Source organism: Andrena cerasifolii, chromosome 4, assembly GCF_050908995.1.
Source record: "Andrena cerasifolii isolate SP2316 chromosome 4, iyAndCera1_principal, whole genome shotgun sequence".
NCBI classification, from domain to species: Eukaryota; Metazoa; Arthropoda; class Insecta; order Hymenoptera; family Andrenidae; genus Andrena; species Andrena cerasifolii.
Genome location: NC_135121.1, coordinates 10,664,548 through 10,689,670, shown reverse-complemented (window position 1 = coordinate 10,689,670; position 25,123 = coordinate 10,664,548). Strand labels below are relative to the sequence as shown.

Below are 25,123 nucleotides of genomic sequence, written 5' to 3'. Positions count from 1 at the left end.
CGATATATAGCCCACCCCCCCCTCGGTGCTGGTGTAGCGTGCGACGCACACAGACGCGTGCGCGCGCGCTCGAGGACCCGCGAGCGACGACGAACCCTCACGAGTTGCCCCTTCCGCCGTCCACCCGCCATACAAGGCGCTCGGGAGACAAACGGCGTAAACTACCACCGGCCGCTCGTTCCGATCACCTCGCGGATAAAAAGGGGACGTGCGATTTTAAACATACGCGCACTTATCTGCCGCGAGAAAGCGTTTCGTGAGACAGTGGCGGATTTAAGGAAAAAGGTGGCATCGTTCCGAGGGGCTAATTTTTTCGGGAACACGAAGCTCATAGCGAATAAAAGTTCGCGGAAAGAAATCACGAACGAAGTTCACTGAAAACGAGCTAAGTACAGTCGTAGTACAGATAAAGAAGAATATAGTGTTTGGCTGAAATCAATTTTTCTTCTTCTTCGAAGATGGGACCTTCTGGGCCGCCCGTTAAATCCGCCACTGCCGAGAGATAACTGGAGAGTTAGTCCTCGGAGCTTGGCTACCGATTTCTGAGGCACCCTGTGTACTCCACCACCCCACTGGCTGCTCGAGCTATTCACTGTTAGGGGTCGCGAGGTGGTGAACTATTAAACTATCCCGCATCGGGGGTAGGGGGTGCTCTCTGTTCAACGCGACGCGTTTAAACGGGTAAACGTTCTGTTTATAGGCACTGGAACGCGATAAGGATCCCGATCACGCGGGAAGTCACGTATGGCTGCTGCGTCTCCGTGTAAAATGCAATAATAAAACAAGATGCAAGGTTACTCTTCTACTTTTACGTGCACTATACAATTTCCAGCCGTTCTCCTCTCCCTTGTCTTCTTATAGATTTTCTTTCGCAACATCCGCCGCGCAATAAAGAATTATATTCTTCTCTCGAGCTATTTCCATTATGCTAACCGACCTTTAGCTTTAAATAAAAAAAAAAGGAACGACAATGGGTGGCAAAAGCTTCTCGCCCCCAGGGGTGGCACAGCGAAGTCACAAACTCTCTCCCGTGTTAATAATGACAGTATATTTGAAATAGTAATGTTTACAACATACAATTGCGACGTTACTACAGTTGTAATATTTTTTTTCTCATTTTTCGCTTTTCGTTTAAGGTAGATTGATAATGTCTCGCAAAAGGTCACGCACCATCGTTCGTACCATCTCCTGGCCACGTGCTTCTCACACCGTTCACCCTTTCTCTCCCTTTCTCGCGCTCCTCTCCCATCTCTCTCTCTCTCTCCCTCTCTTTCTCTCTCTCTCTCTCACTCTCTCCCTCACACTCTCAAAATGCACGGATTTTGCGAGCCGGGATCGCGTCTAATCGCATCACTAACGCGGTCGAAAAATAAACCTGGCGAAATGTACAAGTGTCAACGGATGCGTCTGGAGTCTCGGAGGTTTCATTGTTTCTTGGATGCAAAGGAGGGGTGGGGGGGGGGGTGGGTGGTGCGGGCGCCTGTCCGGGCGCCTGGGTCAACCGAGCAACAGGGGCGGGCGGGGATGGGAAATTAATTTCATAGTATATTGTCATGTTGGTGTCTGTAAATTCTAAAACGTTGTCCAAGACGGGCGAAGTCGGCCCCCACCGGAAGTCCCTCGGGGTCACGCGAACTATACGCACGTGACTCGTCTCGTCGAGCCTCGCCTCTCCGATTTCAGCATCATCGCCCTAGCTCTCCCCCTCGCCTCTCTTATCCCGCGGTTCACCTTATAAGATAAGCGACAAGAATGCGACTCGAACGCCGCGACGACCATTCGATCATTCCATTCTCGCACGCACTTTCCCTTCGGCAAACCCTACCCTCTATACGTACTGTGACCTATATGGACTATGGCACTTGGTGCAACTAGTTCGGATTCCTTGGATACTGCTTACACGTGTAAGGTACTTAATTATTATCGTTATTGTTAGTCATTTATATATGTATATATATATATATATGTATATATATATAGATTCTTGTATTTATATTTATATATTTATATTCATATTTATATATATATATATATACCTTTATATGACACATAGTAATTCGTGCGTTTCGGTATGATACAGGCGTGCGCAACGCGATACAGTCGATTTATTTTCCTGGCGGGCTCGCGAATCGATTCGAACGATACTGCTTTTTAGCTCCACCATGCATATCGAATCTCCGTGAAGCCTCCATGGGCATTCTTTTCTTCTCGGGCGCGAGCACGCCGCGCCTATCAGTGTCCGTTTCCCGAAGGAGCGACCGAAACTTTCTCAATTCACCGCGGTCCCCGAAAGCGAGAACCCTGTATCGCTTCCGCGAAGGAACGGAATACGTACGATTCACCGTGATCGATCACTACCGAAGAGTCGCAAGCACCGCGTCAAGTTTCGCTCGTTCCTCGCGACCGGTTCCCGATCGACGTCCGATCGGCTTCATTTCGGCCGCGTTGCTCGGACGGGCGCTCGTCCCACGAAACGTTCCACTGTAAAAACCAAACTCGGCTGCATCGCCTTGGATAGAACGTTGATCGGTTATCGAATTAGCTCCTTATATAGTCTTACGGGCTAGAAGTCTATTATACATCTCAATAATACAGTTGTCGTCGCCGCGCGAGCATTGCGCGTGAACGCAGAGAATGATGGTGCAGGGTGCGAGTTTTAATACTTGGAAAAAAATTGTCGTGCGACGCTCGCTCTCCTCTCCCCTCCTCCCCCCCCCCCCCGCCTCCGTCTCTCTCCCGCGCCTAAGCGCCGCGAAGTTCAGGCTCGACTGCTTTTGGCCAAGTTTCACAGTCTACAGTCTATACAGTCCGCTTAGAAACGATCCTCCTCTATCTATAGGCCGTTCCGTCGCCGTTCCCCTCACGTGGAAATTTGTGCACCGATGAGAGAAAGAAAAAGAAGCTCACCGCCCCTCTCAATTCCTGTACGGACGCTCATCCGCGAGCGAGCAGCGCGCTCCCCGCCTTTGTCCCCTCGCTCTCGCCGAAGGGAGAGCGGGGGAACTGGAACGGATCCGCTCGCGTGACGCCTCGTGCGCGTATTGTACGATCGATGCCGCCGTAAACGCGTTGGCACTGCGTGAAAATATCGGATCGAGCTCGATCGACGGGGCCTCGGTCAATTCGCTCGCCGTCCATCGGCTCTCCCCTCCGGTTTAATTGTCGCGACGACGCTGCTCCTTACAGTCTAGTGACGCGCGTTTACGTGAAAAAAATTAATTAGATTTATTTCGTCATACAAAAGTCGCGTCGATTGCTCGTGTCCCTTCTTCCTCCAACTCCCGTCCTCGACGTCCACCGCTCCGTGCCTTCTCCCCGGTTCCTTCCCGTCCGTAGAATGCGAAGCGCGGCAAATCGTAGCTTACTCGGCTAAGAAACGGTATAATCGTTCTGGAACGCTCTCGAAGTCTACTTAGAAAAAGTATCTTTTTAAGGGGGACATGGGGGGGGGGGCTGGAGATCCTCGCTCCCGAACGATATTACGCTTAGGTAAGATAATATTTAACGCGTGACATATTTACAAGTAGCTTATTGTACACTCTTCGCGATCGACGCTCTCGCGAGAATAGATGCTTCTCCTCTTTCTCCCCTCTCCTCTCACTCTCCTTCTCTCTCTCTCTCTCTCTCTCTCTCTCTCGCGTCAAACTATACAGTCTCTTTCGTTTCGGATCACGAGTCCGCCTCGCTGGGTGTCGCGCGAATGGCGCAAAGAACACTGTTCGTTTCGTTAATTATTAAGTGATGAACGGGCAGGCACGCAAAATCGAGGGACCCCCTCTCTGCTCGGAAGCACTGAGATGCTCCGCGTCCCGACTACGCGCGACTGCTCGAGCTCGGGCAAGCGGTAGAGACCCGAGACACAAAGAGGGCCAGAACTTATCGTCGGATAGATCGGACCTTAATACTCCACCGCGGGAACGTCCGCGCGTTCGTCTTGTACTGTGTATGAAAATACAATAATAAGGCTTGCGTTTACGTCTTCACCCTGCGAACTCGCAACTCAACCGCCCTCGCCTCTCCACCGTTAATCCCCCATCGGGTGTTGATATATTCGTAATCTCTAAATAACTTTCGCTTATGGTATCGGTGGCGCAAGGCGAGCGGCCCCATCGCCCGGGAATCGAAGCTCGCAGACGAGCTTCTTACTGCAAAAGGAGAAAGCAAAAAGGAGTTGCAACAGAGAGTAAGGCGATCGGCCAGTAGAGGTCGTTGATGGGGACGCCCACCTCACTTTATATTAGTACGCTTTCGCTCACTTGTCGCTCTCTGTGCTCAGATTCGGCGAACGGCTGTCCTTCGGAATTGTCGTTGTAAACCGACGCGATCGGCAGGGATCGAGTAGGAGCTTTCAATCAAGGGAAGAGGCACCGTTGCACCCGATGGAAGGTTAAATACAACAAACGACACGTCGCTCACTGAAACCGCACTGAAGAATCCACGAACGTATGATTACTTGAGCGGCTCGAAAAAAATGGCTCACCCCCCCTCCGTGAACCTTCTGTATATGTATTAGTCTTAAGGCCATGGCATGTGATCTTCTCTCGCGTTACGAGGAAGGAGACTATTTTCAAAGGGGTTCAGGATCGTTATTCCGCGAAGCTGGTGCCTTACAATTAGTATAGTCTTAATCGTGAATGAGCATACCACGTACATCGTATACCTACGGGGCGCGATACACTTAACGGATCTCCTTCGGCTGCCTCCGCTCTACGAACATTGCGCGCAAAATCGCTGTGAATATATTTCATTTTCGCTGTAGAATATTGACGCATTCGCCTCCGTGTGTACCGGAGTCGAACAGAGAAACGGCATGTATGTACACAGCATCCTCGACGGAGCTTGGAGGCTCCGAGGGAAGTTATTCGGACCGTTCGATTCGTAATTAAACGCCGCCGGAGCTGCTGCGAATGGCTGCGCGGGGTGTAAATAAGTTGCGGATAGAAACTTCAGCCGACGGGACCGACCGGAGGAACCGAGAAAGCCGCGGCAAACCGATATCTGAAAGCTGATAGCTCCGTGGGTGATTAGTTCTGAATAATTTGTTGATCGTTGGTCGGCGCGACCTCTGTCGAATGATTAATGTCCTTTAGAGCTCGATCGGAGGGTTCGCTGAGAATATTCTACAGAGATTCGCACTCTGAACCGCGAGTTCGTGTCCGTATCTTATTTACACCCTGTACAGGGATTCAACGCTCGTGAAATATTTACTCCCAGCCGCGTTTTATCGAATCCTACGTGTTCTATATTACTATGGATCGTGATACTCTATCGATGTAACTAAAGAGACAAGTAATAGTCGATAACATAAGTCGCCGGGCGCCAATGATAATAAGGATACATAAAAAAAGATAAATAAAAATTACAATTTGTAATAATATATATTTTTTTTTAATAATAGTATAATCAATGTTGTGTATATATATATTTATATTTATATATATATATATATATATATATATATATATATATATATATAATGGGCAAAATAATATTTACAGAATACGTTGGTGGTATTAGTTTTTGCGGTTTTCTGTTTCATTCTTCACTTCTTCTAACTTTTTTTTTCGTCGTTTCGTTTACGCTCCATATTTAAAAAAAAAAAGAAAAATCATTAAGCTACCTATATACCTAGGGGCACCTCCGCAAAAACAAAAACCGAGAGAACTATGGCAACTAACGTAATAATGGCAAGTATTTGCTTCGACGAAAATGTGTTATCGGAGTGAAACACGTTCTTCTTCTTTTTTTCCCATTCTTTTAGCTTTCTGTCGGCGGACACGGTACGCGATGGAATGAAACGAGATTGGTAAGAGAGAAAAAGGTGTCGCGAATTAAGAAGACAAAACGATCGAAAAGAGGAAGATCCGATGGTTAAAATGCGATTGATTAACGTAAGACTTAACGAGACATTTTACACTCACAATTAATTCGATAAAAATAGGAAAAACTATATACGAATACACCGGACGAATGTACAGTTATGAACGAACGAAGCGGGGAAAATCTCTAGAAAATAAAGTGACACTAAATATAAATCGTGACGCGATCTTAGAAAAAACCCGCCATCGTGTGCTCCGTTCTGCGAGGTACGAGAACACCGATATGTTTCGCATAATAGTCGCGAAACTCCGATGTTCGGACGACGTTCCGTGTAATAACTCGATCGCCCACTATTCCCCTCCATTTCCAACGAAAAGTTACGGGGGAAACAAATTCTCTTGCGCCCAATCATCAACGGTAAATGCTTCGTTCAACAATCCTGGGCATGATCGACGGTTCTCTACTCGAATCCTTCGACGTTCTCAGACATCGGGACGATACTTCCGTTCCTGGGAATGAAGCCTTTACGTACGAAGTGCCCCATCGAAGACGGAACACCCGATCATCTTTTCCCCGGTTCCGACGTGGCAAAAGAATGCTTCGAACTTGATTTGAATGATTTCGAAGCGCGACTATGTTTATTATGTTGCAGCAAATTGCAGAGTGCTGTGGAAACAGAAATTGTCTTCGCGTTACAGTTCGCCTTCAATGCCACTTAATTTACATTGGAAATATCGTTTCGTACCGTCGGAATGGGGGGAGATAATTAGGCGTCTCGTTTCTCGTGGGACACTCTGTGTATCGAGAGAGTATCGGCCGATGTTACACGGGAATAGACGAATTTAAAAAAAACACAACAGACTCTCTATTGCTGATTAAACCTTACAATCTAATACATCCAACAACTAGAAACAGAAGAAACATTAGAATCGTGCCGCAGCCGATCGTGGGGTATCGTTCGCCTAGCAGAAGTTTTCGCAGAGGCTCCGTTCGCCGTTCGTTCCCTTCTCCTTACACGCGCATTATATCATTTAAGCTTTCGCATCGCTCGGAAGTTCATTAAGCTGTAGGCGGTTTGGAAGCCATCGGGGGAATATCAACGCGAGGACCGTGGAAAAAGAATCATTGCACGGCTGCTGCGCAAAACAATGTTACACCGTACGAATTACTCAACATGCTTTGAAACTGTGAGAGGGTAGAAATCACAGAAAAACGTTCGTTCCTGCTTTAGCTTCGAATATCTATACATATATATATATACATATATATATATATATTTATATAAATATATATATATATATTATTTATATATATTTATATATATTTATATATATATATTTTTATATATTTATATATATAATTACGAGTCTCGGCGTTAAGATACTTTCTTTTCATTCCATCTAAAGAAGAAAAAAAATTTTTTAAAAAACAAGGGCATACAAAAGACCGCAACTGTCCATCTTATAATTTCATTTCTCCGTTAATACAATAAACATATTTAACAGTTCGTAAATAATACTCGAGATAGTATCAAAACGAGAAAAAAAAAACGATCGACAAATAAATTTTGCTAATTACAATTACACAACGTAGAGAGCACGCGCGCGCGCGGCAAAGTTCCCGGTATTTTCGCTCGATAACTCCCAAGTTATCGTCCCCGTTTTCTTTCTCTTTCTCTCGCTCTTCGCGAGGGAATTGTTTTCTGTAGTTCCTCTGCTCCAAGTTTCAAATTAGACGGAGAAGAAAAGAATAGAGGGATTAATTCGCGGGCAAAGGGTGTCCTTTAAACAAGGGAAAAGGAAACAACAGAGCGTGAAGAGCATCGCTCGGGGACGCGAGGCGTCTTCTTCTCGCGTCCCCGGGAACGCGTGCACTTATGAAAAATGCCTTTGACATACGCACACCTTTAACTCTCAGTGCACATACGTGTTTAGACATTATATATAGTTACACTATGTATAATATGACACTGCGGGTGTATAATACTCTACGGACCTTAGGTCAGTAAGTTCAAAGGCAATTCTCATGGTACCGTTAGCCATTCTATCGAGAAAAAAAAACCAAAAGAAAACAAATGGAAAAATGTACTACACACAGTAATGAATGCGAGAGATTTTGTGTCCGTAAAATTCTGTCGCGCAAACAAAATTTCACCGCAACGATTTCGATATTTCGCCTACTTTAGTCCCTTATACTCATCGTTTGCGTAAGTGGATGTGGGCTGCGTCTAAAATTATCGCTAATAGGCGCTTTTTCTTTTCACAACAAGAGCAGGGTCGGCCCTTGAAGAATATACAATTATATAATTAATACGATTAGACTGTACCGCTAACGTAATTATTAAAAAAAAAAAAAAAAATAATCGGATTACTTTAAAAATTCGAGATTACTTTTTTCCGTTTTTTTTTTTTTAAAAACTGTTCCTCGGACAGTGTATCGTTTCTTCCTTCGTCCTTTCCTCCTCCTTTCGTCGACTTTATCTGCCTCGGCCTCTCTTCCCTCTCGCTTCTCACTGGTATACACCGACATACATAATCGTGTAAATTCCTGGCAGATTTACTTGCGGATATCTTTACTTTGTCTTATTATGCACTCCTCCCTCCGAGCAACTTAGGGCCATCACTATTCACAATGCGGACAGCAAGAGTCGCAGAACTGTATACGTGCTGCGAAGTACACTTACGTAAAGAAACAACGAGAAAGAAACCTTTAGAATCGCATAGATGTTTTTCCGTTCCATTTTGATTATTTCCACTTGTGAACCTTACATTATCACATATTTTAGACATCTGTTTCAGTATGTCGTTCAGGGTCTCTGTTCCACGCGTTCTCTTCGCCTCCTCCGTCGCAACAAAATTTGTACCACAGATTCGACACGTTTATTACCAAAGCCACGCTCGCTCCGTGGTACGATCCGCCGCGATTCCTCCCAATCGTCGTTCCAGCCTGCCTCGATGCGTAATCATGATTTCCTACGATCCCCATTGTACGCCTTTCACGATCGTTCTGCTTCTCCGACACGCCGGGCTAGCTTAAGGTTCGCTCGGCTGCGGGCGCGAATCCTTGCGAGGTGTTTCGTCGTACAGTGACGATGCTTCTGTTCGACTAACCAAGCAGATAATTCAATTTAATTTTACTGTCCGCTCGCGTTTATTTAATACGATATACACAATTTACATTCGCGACACTGTGCTTTATCGTGAGCTTAGAAACGTTTCTTTCTTTCTCTCTCTCTCTCTTTCTCTCCCCATTATTTTAAACTTTCTCTTCCAGCAATGCCGTTCCGCATTACACGAGTCCGTTCGCGTTCGTTTAAAGACAGTCTGTTCGTTTAACGAAAGCGCCACGATCGCCACGCGTCTCCTTTACCGGCGTATACACATATGTTTCTTTACTTGCGTTATTATATAATTTTTTTTACACAGATTCACTGCACTTGTTTCTTTTTTTTTTTCATTTTTTTCCTTTAAATGTATGAACTTAAAAATTAGCGAAACTTAATGAGAAGAGTTTTCTTTTCACGTGGGGAAGTCCGTTACTACGTTCTCCAGTCGATTAACGATTACCGCGTACGTTCGTTTTATTACAAGTTTTAAATTAATTTCACGTTTATCTAATTATTAGGTTCGTTTATATAAGAAATCCATTTGCCACTTGTTTTTATATGCTCTGCTCGTCGACGTCCCTTACTGTTCGTTGCGGAGTTCTTTATTACGTGGGAATAGTGTACGTGTGAGTGTGCGCCCTGGCCTCGCGAAATCGCTCCTCCAACGAAGAATCTAACCGAGAGAAACAGCTCCCTAGCGTAAGTTCCCTCCTATCCCGATGAAAAGCTTGCCTTATACCGGACCCCTCGATCATTGATTCGCGATATCTGAGCAAACACGAGCATCAACAACCAGTGTCCCGCCCTGCCTCCTCAAGCATTACGTCGATAGAAAGCGCTAATTTACTAATGAAAAATATACTATCTCTTGTTGGGCGATTCACGGCGACGGCGACGATGCGATGACGACGCGGCGCGATCCGACGAGCTTTCGTTTACTAAATGATCGCGACAGCTTCGACCGCGGCGATGGTGATTACGAATGAGAATGGAGCGGATGACGATAACGATAATAATAATAATAATAATGATATTAATGACGGTGAAATTGTCGTTAATTGAGGCACGTGAACGGTAACGATAGCTAATGAAAAAGAAGATAACAACCGCAACGGAGACGCGAAGGAACAAGTGTCGTAATAAAGAACTCAGCGACAAATTACTTTCTGTTTGCAATATGTTGGACTTACAGGATGTTTCAGTGTCGTTTGATTGTTTTATTTAGTTTAGGTTAGTTCCTAGTTGACCATAAGTGTATGCGACTCCATCGGTGCTGCGCTATCGTACAACGTGTCTGTATCTTGCGTGGGTTCACCTTGAAGTTGACACTGATTACTTAATGTTCCAGCACCACAGTCACAGAAGAATCTGCGGAATGACGAGAGAATCGAATTAATTACATATGCACGCAGAACCTCTTCGTCGGTACCGTCGACGACGCGATCGCCGATAACACTCACCGGTCGTGTCTGATGAATTCCACATCGTGGCCAGCATGACAGGTTTTTATACAGTTAACACAAATTGCGTTGCGGTCTGTCGTATTGCATGTCTGGCAGCGATAGAAGTCATGCATGGGAAAGGACGTGTACGACGATATTTTGTATAAACATTGGCCATTTCCGACAGCTTTCTCCACCGCGTCTTGGTTATTAAATATTTTATTGCCTGAGGAAGCAACAGTTTATGATTATTCCTTCTTTGTGCGCGCGCTGCGAATGGTAGAGGTATAGTGAAGTAAATAAGCCGAGGTGACAGAATTCTCGACCGATCAATCGCAGCTAATTTAGAATGGGAACGCTTCGCACGGTTCTTGGTAAGATCCTCCCCGCCTTAACCTTGTTACCAAATACTTGACCCAACAATGAAAGCGCTCCTTCCGTTTATGGCCGCGCCAAATTCACTACTTCACTATCTCCCTACCATCGGCTATATTGTTTTGATAGCGGAATGGTGTTAACCTCTAGTTGTCGGTTGAACTCCGCTCGCTAAACATAGACCACCGAATCTATTATTGAAAATTTGATTAAATTCTAGCGTGGCAGTGGCATTGTTCGTTATCTCAACGCCGGCCGCAAGCCCGTCGAAGATTCGATTTCTCCTCAGGACCGGATGAGATTGCGTGGATATAAGAACGCCAGCCTGGGCGTTACGAAATATATCGTTTTCTTCGAGGACACCTGCATCAGGAGAAAGAAAGAGGATAGAAACGGTTGGTTTGATTGCAATGCTTTCGCCGGTATTTAGAACGGCACCGCCAGACTCACCCTTGCCGCCGTTGAATATACAAATCCCACCGTCCCGACCGTCGAATATCTTGTTTCTCTTTAACGTAGGGTTACTGTCGGTTTTGATCCAAACTCCTGCCATCGCGTTATCAAAAATCTCATTTTGCTCGAGTAAACCTAATCCGCTATTATACACAAGAACGCCGCCGTTCTGTCCGCCCCATATTTTATTCCCACGTATCACTGGATTGCTGCCAGTCCTAATACCGCGGAAAGATACACACGTGTTAGCGGAAAAGCTTGATAGAACGTAAAATTCTCGCCTGCCACGCGGTACGTTACCTTATTTGTACTCCTGAATACAAATGATTGAAAATATCATTGTCCTCTAGTTTTCCGTGGCCGTTGTCGTAAAAATAAACGCCGACTTGCTTGCCGCTGTGAATGCGATTCCTTCTCAGCACCGGCGTCGATCCCGTTGTTATCCAGACACCGGCTAGAGTGTTCGCGTAGACCTCGTTCTCCTCGATCAAGCCCTGCCCCTTCTCGTGCACGTATATGCCGCCGTGCTGGCCGTGGTGGATCTTGTTGTGTCTGACAATGGGATCGGAGTTCGTTCTGATCTGTATCCCGGCCAGCGCGTTCCCGTAAATATTATTATGTTCTATCAAGCCTCTGCCCTCGCCGAATATGTATACCCCTCCTTGGTGGCCATTGTATATCTCGTTCCTACGAATGGTCGGGTTCGAGTTCGAGGTGATCCAAACGCCGGCGAAATTGTTCGAGTGGATCTTGTTGTCGATAAACTGCCCTAAACCGTTCTCGTGCACGTAAATCCCGCCGGTCTGGCCGTGATGTATCTCGCAATGTACAACCGTCGGATTGGCACCAGCCTTCACCTCGAAGCCAGCTATTCGATTATTGTGAATGTCGTTGGCCTCGAAGTAGCCGAGGCCGTTGTCGAACGTAAATATACCGACGTCCCTTCCGTGGTGGATATGATTCCTCCGCATTATCGGATTCGCGTAATTCTTCACCCAGATCCCGGCCAACGCGTTCCTAGAGATCTCGTTGTCCTCGTAGGTCCCTTGGGCGTAGTCGGTGACATAGAGGCCAACGTTCTCGCAATCCGATATGTCACAATTCTTCACCACGGGATTGGCCCCTACGCCCGACACGCAAACGGCTGCACCAACTGGGGAAGTTGAAAGACCGTTTATATCAAACGAACCCGATCTGAGAGATTATTACGCGCAGGATCGCGCGAAATGAACCGAACACTTACCGACGCTTGAACTCCTGATAATGCAGTGATCGACAGTGGGGCTGCAGTTCTCGCCGACTTCTAAACAGTAATGTTTATGATGGGGCACCGTGCTAGTAACGTCCGGGGTGAATTTTAACGTAAGATGGCCGGCGTAAGCTCGTTTCGCTCCCTCCACGAACATAACCGTGGATTCACTTTCTCGCTCTAGTATAACAGACTCCGCCACGTTGCCGGGCGCTGCGCCGATCAATGCCACGTCGCTGTCGATCACGAGAAACTCGCCTCTATAGATTCCAGCGTGTAAGAAAACTAAATGTTGAGGTGCCTCCTCCGACGACTGGGAATTGCTCCCGCAGCAATTCCCCTGGCCGCTCGTGCTTGTGCTATTGTTTGACGAGGAGCCACTATTGCTTCTATATTCGTCTACGTAGTCTAACGCTCCTTGAACCGTATTAAAGTATGGCAGATTCCTCCCCTTGAACTTCAAATCCTGAAATCCTGGTCTAACGTGAACTCCCCTGTATAATTGCCTAAAGCTCTCTTTCCATGGATTCGGGTAGTCTGACTCGTCCGGTGATACGAATTCGAATTTACAAGGTGCAGGATTAAATAGTGGTAGATCGTATTCATAAACTTGCTGGTAGAGGGACTTCCATAGCTCGGTGTCGTTCGCGATCGCTTGGAAACGCTTGCAAACCTGCGATACTCTGCACAGATCTTGTTCCATTAGATAATTAAATATAGTAAGCAGTACTTCGTCTGGTAACTCGTACTGAAGGTAATGCGCTGCGGTGTTTGTGTTTGTACCTGCGGATTAATAGAAATCAATTCAGAGGATCCTCTCGCCGGATTAGCATCGGGATTACCGCCAGGTTAGATTGCTTATAAAGAAATATACCGTCTGTGGATAATGAACACGTCCGCCTAGGTCGTTTTCTCGCTGGCAGGGAGGAAGAACCAAGAGTGGCGCCGATACTGCTACCACCCGACGGGGGTAGAGCGGAGCTTGTGCCAGGAGCAGGGTCCGGATGAGGTGGACTCTTGCGCCTTAAGTCGTACGGAGAAGAGTGCGAATGCGACGGGGACGGCGATGGCGCGGCAACGCCGGACACACTGGGCGAAGATCCTCTTCCGCCGCTTCCACCCCCGCCTCCTCCTCCTCCTCCCCCTCCACCAACTCCACCACCAGGAGGTATCTGATTTGACGCTGAACATGGCAAGTCGCATGGCTCGGCTGAAAGAACGCAATAATTACAGCTAGCAGCTTCGAAGCTGTTCCACATTATACATGCTGTAATTTCTGTTCAAGTGGCTATATGTTTTACAAGTCTGTGACGAGCAAATAGAATAAAGATTGACCGAAACATACATTACAACACCGTGTTAGAATTAATTGTCACAATGATAGAATGGTAGAAAATATATGGACCACTGCTCGGAGGGCATGCTAGGTTAAGAAACGAATATTTGAGAAGTGACATTACACCACATTAAGAACTATAAACAATAGTCAGATAATTCCCGAGACACTAATGGGATAATTACAACTCGCCTTTGACGCGTATGCAGAAGCAATTATCAATGCATATTTCAGGGTGGGAGTATGATAATCCCACCTAAGTAGCAGAAAACACTTTCAATCGCGTTTCCAAAGGCACGCGAAGCGATTCGGGAAAGTGGAACGGTTCTACGGACGATTCGATGGAAAAACTATCGGAACGATATCGCTGGAAAAGTGGTCGTGGGATCGTTCGCGTCCGGGATCCCCGGCCGTTTCCCCGAATCGCACGGGCATCCGTCGCGTCAAGTTCATACACAGCTGGATGTTTAATAAATCGGAATTACAGGAAGAAAAAAAAAGATTGGAGAGGGGGAGGTGGGGTGAGGAAAGTAGACTTTGAGCCGACATTCGACGGTAAAAATTGACGATCGCGGAGAGTACGCGATACCCGTGATCGATGTCCCCCCCGAGAAGAGAAATGAAGGGCTGCTGCGAGAGCGGTGATCGGTAGGCTGGTTTGGGGAAACGTCATCGGCAGCCACGGATACGCCACCGCGTTTTTCGGCCATCCCGTGGTGCGTGAATATCGTACGAGAGGAGACGTGTGTAGGCAGTAGTGGGTTCGACGGTGTGTGTCTCTCTGTCCCTGTTCTCCTCTCTAACGTCCGGGAGGAATATGTACTATTGTGCATTGTAAATTGTAAACGGTGGAGCACGGGAGCACCGAGGAGGCGAGGGATGTCGGTACGGTCGGCGGACGGTTGCACGGCTGCAGGATGTGTCGGTGGAACGGGGTTAACCCGGCGGAATATCGAAGTAGGTGAAGGCGAAAGAAACGAGAGCCAGGCAGAGAGACGACAGGTGAGCAGTGAACCGAGGGTCCGGATGCAGCAGGGTCTCTTACCCGAGGTGGTTCTCGAAGGCAGGGGGATCCTGTTCGCGCCTTTTCTCCGTGATCTCCGCACGTAATTGCGCGACGATGTGAACGAGGCGCTTGGCATCTTTAACGTGCTTCCCGACAAAATTATATGCGAGAAACGGTAAAACAACTAAACACTAAACAATGGCGACACTTCCACCGAGCCCAGCGGCCATCTTCTCATTGACGGTAGGACTGCCGACTGGTGCCAGACCGCCAATCGGATGAATTTCTGCTCTTCCCCTCTCTCCTCGCCGACCACCCTCCTACCCTACCCGACGCGATATCCTTCTCCTCGATGTGTCCCTCTCGTTCGCTCGCTCGCTCTTTCCCAGCTCCCCCTTCACGCCGATCCCCTCTTCCTCAGTGGGATCGCGACACAAGCAACCAACATCAGTATGGAGTTATGGAGACCGCGGACCGAAATACCGATTTATCCTGCGTGTCCGCGATATTATCATGTCTCGCTCTATCGGTGGTGTTCGTCGCGAGCTTCTACGTATGGAGTTCTGCGTATAATAGGTACGTAACGCCGATCGACGGCACCGACGAACGCGTCGATCGTGCTTTAAATGTCCATTTTCGTGCGACCGTAGGCGCACTCTCTCGGCCCTGTTTAACGGTGAACCACAAGGAACCACGAACAAAGTGTAACTGTATTCACACCGCCCCGAGAACGCGAACGATACTCTCTCTCGAGTTCTCCCACTCGCGCGGACCCACCGTGGACAAGAATAGAGCGCGCCAGCGCCTCTGCCGGGGCAATTCGATTCTCTTGCGTTCTTTCTGATCGGCGCGCAATTTGAATACTAACGAGGGGAGGACACCATGTGGTAGACACCGATTTTGATGAGACTCGGCACGATGGATCTATGTCGAAAATAAGTGAATAGGTGTCCGAGCGTTTCTGCCAATGGGCCTTAATAATAGAGATATTTACATGGAAATTATTAAAAATTTCATAGTGGTCGTGAGCTTTTAATGGGTAAAAATCCCACACTACCCTGGCGCCCCCGGGGGATTTCCCTCTGAAGGAGTCGAGGTACCTTTTGAAGATTTCTCCAAATTAAAAAAAAAAAATTTATAAAAAGAATTTATAAAGTTTTTTTTAACGTGGAGACATCTTCAAAAGGCACCCCGACGCCTCCAGAAGGGAATCTCCCGCGGGCGCCAGGGTAATGTGGGATTTTGACCCACTAAAACCCTGAATTTTTAATAATTTACATGTAAATATCTTTATTATTAAGGCCTATTGGCTGAAACGCTCGGACACCTATTTACTTATTTTCGACATAAATCCATTGTGCCAAGGCTCATAAAAATCGGTGTCTACCACATGATGTCCTGCGCTTTTAAGACACAGAGTCGAATGAAATTTGAAATAAAAGCACTCGGGACGTTGGTTCCTTTTTCAAAGAATAGCTGAAAATAGTATTTCGGATCTGGTGGAATTACTCGCGAATTGAAATTGATGAAATCAATGGGACCTGAGCAGTTTCTTTTTATTGCAGGGAACATCCTACTACAATAAAGAAAAGATTTTTTAGCGTTTTTATTATATCCCTTATATCTCCCGCATCGTTGTATTTTGGAATGAATGAGAAAGTGTTTCAGAAGGTAATTTGCGAGTAATAGTATGATCGTCTGTATACCGATTCTTGTATTTCAACTTATAATTTCTAGGCAACAATTTGGGAATTATTGGGCCTGCGATGGCCAGGTTTAATTCAAGCGATTGTGCTACCACTGTTACTGACAATGATACTATTTCTTGGGCCATTAAGCGTACAAGGTTTTAATGGTCTGTGGAGATTGTACACTGGTTAGTATTTTGTAGCAGCGTTGAGTGAGATACTTAAGATATCGCTCTATAAATCTGTGTTTACCTTCCTGTAGAGCCCATGTATTGGCTCGGAAGTGTACGAACATTAACGTGGTGGAGAAACCAAGTAGTCGCGCCTCTGTCCGAAGAATGGACCTTCAGAGCGTGCATGTTACCATTGCTTTTGCAATGCTTCACGCCAACTACTGCCATATTCGTCTGCCCCTTATTTTTCGGGGTGGCTCACTTTCATCATGTAATACACAGAGTAAAAGCGGGCATGCAACTTAAACACGTACTTTTTATATCTTGTAGGTATCGCTCTCAATTCTCATCTCGTACAAACGTATCGACCTTATCCTAACGGTATCTTTGTTAATCAGGTTTTCAATTCGCATATACGACACTGTTCGGAGCGTATGCAGCTTTTCTTTTCGCTAAAACAGGTACGACCGTTTTTATCGTTTCCTTTCTTTCGTTCGTATTTAAGAGCGCGTATGAACGCACTGCTCTGCAACCTCAACTCCAAGACATGTATTCACGCATCTTTCTGTTTTATAGGACACTTAGCAGCGGCATTTACGGCACATTCATTTTGCAATCATATGGGATTCCCAGATCTGTCCGAAGTTGTAGCGTTTAGGGATCCTATAAAGAGAGCTGGACTGTTTTCCTTGTTCGTTATTGGCCTCGCGGCGTGGTGTTTCCTGTTAACGCCAATGACGAACCCAACATTGTATCATAATAATTTATTTTGGCATAAGCATTTTGTATGAAGTGCCATTTCACTTTCGATGATGTCAGTAATACTGTGTACAATTTTTACAAGGGAGCAGCTAGTCTGATTCAAGATTATTAACTTCGTTTTAACAAATCGTATTGCATGATACTTTTAAAGAGATACGGTTTCCACCCGCTCGAGGTGAAATATTGTTTAGTAAGTTACCTAATACGAATGTAGACGCATTCTCATAAATCATAAGTCTGCATAAGTCAACGTACGTTATCGCTAAGACTTCGATTACTGATCTTTCCGTTCAGATTTGAAAAGTAACTTCAACAACTATGATTCAAGGTATTTCGAATTCTTTACAAAGAAACTTTTCGTGAGATCATTATAGGCAAGCGGATCATGCGATATAGGACTAATATAAAATCACCGTAGTGCCTCGGGTTTAATTAAACTTACCTAGCTGTAATCGCAAATACGAATAACGATTTAGGTGAAGTTTTTCTTAAAACGAAAATGTTGATGAAATACTGTGTAAGCCAAAATTATGACATTGTTACAATAAATAATGCATTATTTTAAATCAGTAGGAAGAGATTATTTCTATAAAAGTTCGCCCTATTGGAAACGGCTTCTTTTCTCGATACAATGTACAAGTGTAGAAACGCTTTTATTTTAAAGTCACTTAGCTAGATACCCTGGTTACATATACAGAGACATGTTTACATTTGCATTTATGTAAGAATTAACATCGCAATACATACATTTATTGTTTATTTGAATCACAGAGATAACAGTTATAACAGTATTACAATAATTGCTATAAGTGTGTATATGCGTTTACCTAGCAAAAATCATAAGGAAATATATATAATATATATATATATATATATATATATGAATTTATACATTGAGATAATATTATCCTGTTACTCGACAAGTTGTCTACGACTCATTATCATGTGCTTCCTGTAAATTACGTATTTCATTTCTTACACTTTAATCGCAGTTTGTGAATGATAAAGTCTCATCTAAAGGAGGAAAACTTTAAACTGTTGAACGAAATGTTTCTATAGATATTTACATTACTCTAAATTGTAAATTTCTCTAATGAAACCTGTGGTTATACATAATTGTACTAAACAACGGAATTTACAACATGGATGGACTCGTTTATTTCATAACATAGCAATATAGAATATGTAAATACTACATATAAATCAATTTTAACTCGTATTATATACCAATCATCAACGTTGAAAAACTCTTACTATTTTTTTTACCTTAGAATAGTTTTAAATAATTATACACCGTATCTTGAATATCATATTACACTGTTTGCTTAACTCGGCGGGAGGCGCTACTGGGTAAAATTTACCACAGATGCGCTAGTTGCGAAAATATGAAGACTTTGAGTTTTTGTTACAATTTTTCAAAGAACTTTAATAAAGATGTTAAGATATTGAAAAAAATATTCTGAAACCGTGGTTTTTTACGTATCAATTTTGGGTATTTTTGACCCGGTAGCGACAACCTGTGTTGCAATATGGGGTGCGCCTCCCGCCGGGTTAAAAACGACAGGGATTGTAAAATTTCGAGGCGACGTCGAGAAAGTACTTGCCTTTAAGGTTCGAACGGCAATGTTATGCATTATCAAACACCTATTTATAGTTTTATCGTTACAGTTCTTACAGCAGACGCGCTACTATACCTAATTAACTATATCACTTTCGCATTTCGTTACTTAGCTATTTGTTCGGAGAGCTGTTACGCGAATCAGAACTATTAAAAAGAATTGTTACGCTAGGAACTGTAACTGCAGACTTTCGTGTTAATAACCCGTAATAAATATGTGTATAAATAAATAAATAAATAAATAAATGCGGATACTAGTAATCATGATTTGGATACGTGTTGCAATGTAAAAAAAAATATATCAGACAGTAAAGATTCCGTAAAGCACATCCTTCGCGTTACTTCTATGTTTCGCTAGGTCCAGGTGTCGCTTCGGAGTTCTGCGACTGGTTCAGAAACAATACGTTGCTTGTTTTTATGCTTGGTCCCGAGGATATAAGCGAAGGGCACGGGCTTATGCACGGAGTTGAGGAGTAACTATTACTTAAGTCGCACTGATCTAACAGTTTCCAAAGCTCTTCAGGCGTAGGTCCCCCAGAAACATCTGTAATCAACATATTCATTCACCAATGTTACCATATCAAGCGGCACAGTGGCGGATTTAGAGGGCGGGGCGCGCGCCTCTCCCTCAAGGGAAAAATATTTATTTTAATTTGCAAAATACTTATTGTAACTTAGCAATATGAGGGAAAATATGATAAATTGATACTAAAAAAAGAACACTTTCATTTAGCAGGAAAATATCGGAAAGGTCCCTGGTTTATTTCTTAAACGTACGCTCCCCCGCCCCCCAAAGAAAATCTTATATTCGCTCTTGCGCCCTCCCTTCCCGAAAATCCCAAATCCGTCCCTGAGGCGACAGTAAAACCATTTCTAATAACAAGGGAGCAATGTTACTTTGAGAGGAAGAAAATGTCGGCTCCAAAGCTGTCGTGAGATCCCACATTTGAATGGTGCCATTAGAATGTCCAGTGAATATAAATCGCCTGGGTCTAGAGCCCATACGGCTAGACCCTTCGCATTCGTGGACGTAAAATGAGCTTATAATACTGCCGTCCACTGATTTGATTACGCAAACCCTCTTTCCATTGGATGCTAAACGTACGAACAGCTGGTCAGTTTCAGGTACTACTTTCTGCACGAACACTTGCTCGTCATCCTGTTCCCCGAATGGTCCTGCACAATGAAACGTAGCGATAAATTTTCCGCCCCGATCAGGAGTGTCGTTGAGAATTCTTTGCGTTGTAATATACCGAAATCATTGCCAGCGTTGTAACTGATGCAAGGCTCGATCGCTTCCAAGGATACGATTTTGAAACTAGCTTCAGGCGTCGATCCAGGCTGAGTGGATATCATTCCACGAAATCTCTTCACAGCCCAACTCCTGACATGATTGTATTCGGAACAAACTGATACCAGATACTTTTCTGATAACGTCACCTATACGTTTCAACGTAAAAGAAAAAAATTCGTAAGCTGATTATGTACAATAAAAGCGAGTATAGTGGTAGACATACTTTTGTTACGCTACTCTGATGGACAGTAAACGTTTGGAACAATTGCGGTCCATGTCCAACGGTCTCGGGATGCTGGACTATAACTCTCACACTGCCAGATTTCGTGCCATATGCGATTTCAATCCAATTGCCACAGAGAGCTGTATAAAAAATCCTGTTTTACACTAAGCCATTCCAAGTGGAGATATTCAAAGTTGTTAATGTAAACTACGTTTCTCAACAGGAAATTGTAAATGACACGATGTTACGTATGTCGATGGCTGTGGAAGTTGAGAATATCCTCTGTGCATGTGTATGTCAATAGATTTAAAAACGGATAGCCTGCGTAAATGTATAATACATGCTTTGTATTGTGACAATTAGGAGAAAACAACTATTTATAAATATACATATGCAGTCTGTTCATTTCTGTTTTGGTTAGCGAGAAGTATATGTTTCAGATCGGAATGAAATCTTATGTGCCGGCTGTGCGAAAGAATATTTACAATGTACATAACGAAACTATAATTGTTTGTAACGAACAATGTAATGCTCATACACATCTGGGACTGTTTAAAATACAGAATAACTATGCAAGCAGAGATATACGTGTTGTCTATTCCTTCTCCTCCCCCTCTCAGATGCTGCGGTGGAATACAGTACAGTGGAAGAAGCAAGCGTGAAGCTCCGATATTGATTATCATTTCGAATCGCGGCAAGCAGAATTGCATAGCGATCGTGTAATTTAGATGTTAGCGAACAGAAAGCAAACGTTATCGTCAATTTGCGTTAGTACAACTGGACGCATAAGGATAGCGGGGTTGTGTATGCTCAGTGCGATATAAGAGAGAAAATACAAGTGTCTCGGGATATTTCATTGGTATTCCTCACTAAAAAACGATCGAACACGTATGATTGATTCTGAACGTATTCGTATTCTGGTTTAAAGCGACTGGCGAATGGCAGCTACTTTCTCGGTACACGTAAACGTATGGACGAAACGGGGTCTTAATTAAAAAGTGCTGTTAAAATCGGTATGTACATGAATATGGATATGTGCATTGACTCGATGCAGAACGATGTACTATATCTGGAGAGGAAGGGTACGGACACTAGTATTCATATCAATGCGTCATGTTCAATGCAGTACAAAATGTAGAGAAACACATGTCGTTTCGGTTTGTGACTTCAATGTGAGAATATTGTAGAACATTGTCGTATTGACCCATACTTGCCTTGTGCTATTTATCCAGTTGTACGAAATCATGAAGCAAAGAATGTAATAATAAACTCTCATTAATATTCAAAGACAGCATTGGACTTTATGATTGAAAGACAGTAGAACATTTGTGTCTGAACAAGTAGATCGGTTATTTCTGTGGCGGTCTATTGAAAGAAATTCCCTTTATATCATCAAGAACGAAGAAACAATGAGAGGCTCACGACCATAATTCTTCAAATGAAAAGAGAATTGAAAAATATTGCACGACTAATCTAAGAAGAAGAAAAAGAACATGGGAGAAACATAAGAAACGTTCATTACGGAAGTGACGTTTGTTATTACATTCCTCAATACAAGCAGATTTAACAATTACATTTTAGTCCGCTTATTTGTACGTCACTTGAAAAGGTATTTCTGCAATAGAGATACTGTAATACTCAACGTTATGAACCATGGATTAGTTATTTACCTTGGATTTTTGTGCTTAACCGTTATCAAGAGAATATTTCGATAGGATAAAAACGGATATGAAAACTTACATGTCTTTGGTGTTAAATAAACAGATATGGCTGTAATGGGATCGTAATTTGGATCACGGTACAATTCAGTTACAAGCAGATCGTTATCCTTCATTCTCAGAGGGAACTTTTCCATGTCTGAAACGGGAGAGCACGTAGATGTTATTGCACAGGTCGTTTCGAGCATTAAGGGGGTGTAGGTCTATTGAACGACTGAAATCGACGGTTTCTTGCCGGTTGGATTGCTTAGATACCAAATAATCACCATACAGGCATTTTTCACAGTTTTTTATGTACGCTTTTACAAGTAATGCAAAATAAAAAAAATGTCAGAACGTTGAAAATTATTCAAGGTATTTGAAGCTAAAGCTGGTCCCGCGTAGCGCGCAGCTGTAATCGGTGTACATAGTCCCAGGTGAACCAATCATTTAAAAGCAAAATGCTTTGGGGTAATTTCTACACTAATAGTTGTGTGAAATTTTGCTGGGCGAATTTAAACAAAAATTGTAAAAGTTACACGCGAATCAATTTTTTTCCCACATTTTTATGGGAAAAAATCGTCTTCAATTAGTTATAAAATGTTTTACAAACGTCCAATGTTGATGCGGAAATTCCACACGATAGAGGAAGGAATTCTACAGCTTCAGAGAAAATTTTAAGTAAAAATATTCATTCGTTCAAGAGTTATGATGTACACCGTGTTTGAAAATGTAGTTTCGAGATAAACGGCTTCAAAGTGTAGTCCCCTACGCCAATACCGCTCTGCGCTATAATTCCCGTAATTATTCGAATTTCTTCACGACACATTGTTGTAAATGTTCACAAAGCATGACAGTTTCAGAATTAATAATAAAAAAATCGATTTTTCAAGATTTCAATAGTCCTACACCTTCTTAAAGCGAACGTATAGAAAGACGAATGTTTATTACCAATATAGTAAATGGATCCATTGTTGCATCCCAGTAGGAGAAAAGAGCCGGCTGTGTCGAACGATAAGATAGGTACCACGTCTTGTATCTGCCAATGATGCGTCATGGCGTGCCACACACCAATTTTATCGGTAGGAGACAGAGCAACTAATTGGCTTCCAATAAAGAACAAATACTCCACGCGCACGTTTAAATTAAACGTGCCGATGTTGGTCTTTATCCCATTCGCTGAAACGCTCCACAATCTGACTTGATTCCCATAAGAAATAGCTACCATTTTCACATCGACGCTAGTGTTCAATTTCGAAGTTATAGCAACCCTTTCGATAACCGATTCGATATGGGGACTAGTAAATGCATGCTGCCATCCGGATGAGTCTTTAAGTCGGTAACACGTTATAAAATGCGCATAAGCAATCACGATCCAATTGTGATGCGCCTTTATGATCTGAACCCTTAAAGGGTCGACCCATGACGAAACTATATTGGAAAGAGAATCGTTAACGACGCTGCGACGAGATTGAAAGAGAGGGAAGTGGTATACATTCACCTTGCTGGGGGCCGAACACTAAGCTTATGTCGTTCTTATACAACTTATTTAAGTCTGCCGAATTATTCCTAACGTGTCTTAAATCTAGGGATGAAGTACGTGAATGCGGTAAGCCTCTTTGCTGGATTCTGTAATCCAACGAGGAGTTTCGTACGTGAGTACCGAGCACTCCTTTATGATTCTGTTGTCCTAAAGCAGATCCCATGTTAAATACTGGTAACAGCCTTTATGTAAATTAAATAGTACTCTCATTACCGGTATTAGCGTGATTGCTAGAAGCCGCAGGAGGTGTACACTGCGAAGTGGATGGTATTTCTACTCTAGAGTTAGTAGCATTACCAGAAACTCTACCATGAACAGATACATCTCCTATGTTCGATGCAATGGTAGTAGGTTCTTGTAATGGTATACCTTCGAAACATAAAACGCGCATGAAAGTTTCCGCACCATCGTTACCGTTACCCACGGTCATTCAAAACTTACTTGGAGGTGGTAAATACCCGTAGAACAGTACATCTCCGCAAGAAGATTGAGTCAGATCCTCGCACAGTATCAGTCGCTTAACCAAAGGAGTAACGCCGTAATACTCCGCCTCGTGTCTCAACGTCCGAAGATCTACGTTCTTTAAGTCGATGTCCTTCGTGCGCAGATAGTTCAATATGATAGAGAACAGCTTAGGATCTCTGTCGATGAACAATGCTCCCATCTCGTCTCTGTAACTGGCGATTCGACTACTTAACAAAGCTGTGAAAAAGGAATCTGGGACCCATGTCAGTGTCTGTCTGGACGTTGAAAACCTGCGAATGCATAATATTAGATTCGTGTACTAAAGGATGACGATATTACAAACGATATATACTGTGCCCGGATGGAAAGAAGTCGGTTGAGAAACTCTAGGGTCCGAATATCAGGCCCGAATAGTATATCCTCATTGGCCGGCGCGACAACGTCGACGAATACAAAGTAAGCAAACGGGACACGCGCGGCGGGAGCCAATGCGAGCGAAGAACCCCTCTTGCCCCTGTGACGTTTCGACCAACTTCTTTCCATCCGGGCACAGTAGTTTCTTCCTATTGTTGTCAACAAGTAATGAAAGCTCTTTTCCGTTCTATACCTCGTCCCACCAACATTTAAACGCACGATGTCACTAAGCCCGAAAGAAGGAGGCAGGGCCATTGCTACAATTGTTTCAGACACTACTGTTTAGTTGGACAATACATGTCTTATCTTAGTAACAATCACGAAACAATCAGAACCTTCATTAAACTTTCTTGTACAGGTTATGAACAAAGTACACCTCTCTTTAATAGTCGATTACCCCGCTCTTCTGGGATTCTAGATGTGAAACATGTCTTCGCAGTACGGAACGTCAGATACTAT

At 44.0% G+C, this 25,123-nt stretch overlaps 3 protein-coding genes and 1 long non-coding RNA gene across 6 annotated transcripts; 2 read left to right on the top strand and 2 right to left on the bottom strand.

The window, feature by feature from the left end:
* The first annotated feature begins 422 nt into the window (after positions 1-422).
* Positions 423-805, top strand: LOC143368347 (uncharacterized). Its single transcript, XR_013085219.1, has 2 exons — positions 423-609; positions 701-805. It is a non-coding gene; the product is annotated as an uncharacterized LOC143368347 (long non-coding RNA).
* Positions 806-1,026: 221 nt separating this feature from the next.
* On the bottom strand, positions 1,027-14,963 carry Fbxo11 (F-box protein 11). Of its 3 annotated transcripts, none has more exons than XR_013085228.1 (9): positions 14,827-14,963; positions 13,320-13,655; positions 12,440-13,228; positions 11,497-12,349; positions 11,194-11,414; positions 10,888-11,106; positions 10,387-10,594; positions 5,137-10,294; positions 1,027-5,092 (listed from the first exon to the last, which is right to left on the bottom strand). XR_013085228.1 is itself a non-coding variant. In XM_076811088.1 (9 exons), the coding sequence occupies exons 1-8, from the start codon at positions 14,921-14,923 to the stop codon at positions 10,165-10,167; spliced, it is 2,853 nt and encodes a 950-aa protein (XP_076667203.1). In that variant the 5' UTR covers positions 14,924-14,963; the 3' UTR covers positions 1,027-8,925; positions 10,117-10,164. The 3 variants fall into 3 exon arrangements, 2 of the variants coding, with proteins under 2 accessions (XP_076667203.1, XP_076667202.1); XM_076811088.1 differs by having other exon boundaries at positions 1,027-8,925; positions 10,117-10,294; XM_076811087.1 differs by having other exon boundaries at positions 1,027-10,294.
* A 176-nt stretch (positions 14,964-15,139) lies between these two features.
* On the top strand, positions 15,140-17,979 carry Sras (Ras converting CAAX endopeptidase Sras). Its single transcript, XM_076811090.1, has 6 exons — positions 15,140-15,363; positions 16,353-16,458; positions 16,525-16,663; positions 16,738-16,974; positions 17,047-17,109; positions 17,225-17,979. The coding sequence occupies exons 1-6, from the start codon at positions 15,140-15,142 to the stop codon at positions 17,437-17,439; spliced, it is 984 nt and encodes a 327-aa protein (XP_076667205.1). The 3' UTR covers positions 17,440-17,979.
* A 165-nt stretch (positions 17,980-18,144) lies between these two features.
* On the bottom strand, positions 18,145-25,087 carry LOC143368402 (BTB/POZ domain-containing protein KCTD3). Its single transcript, XM_076811089.1, has 10 exons — positions 24,858-25,087; positions 24,227-24,540; positions 23,999-24,154; positions 23,744-23,932; positions 23,194-23,673; positions 22,286-22,402; positions 20,546-20,685; positions 20,282-20,468; positions 19,926-20,204; positions 18,145-19,572 (listed from the first exon to the last, which is right to left on the bottom strand). The coding sequence occupies exons 1-10, from the start codon at positions 24,917-24,919 to the stop codon at positions 19,373-19,375; spliced, it is 2,124 nt and encodes a 707-aa protein (XP_076667204.1). The 5' UTR covers positions 24,920-25,087; the 3' UTR covers positions 18,145-19,372.
* Positions 25,088-25,123: the final 36 nt, after the last annotated feature.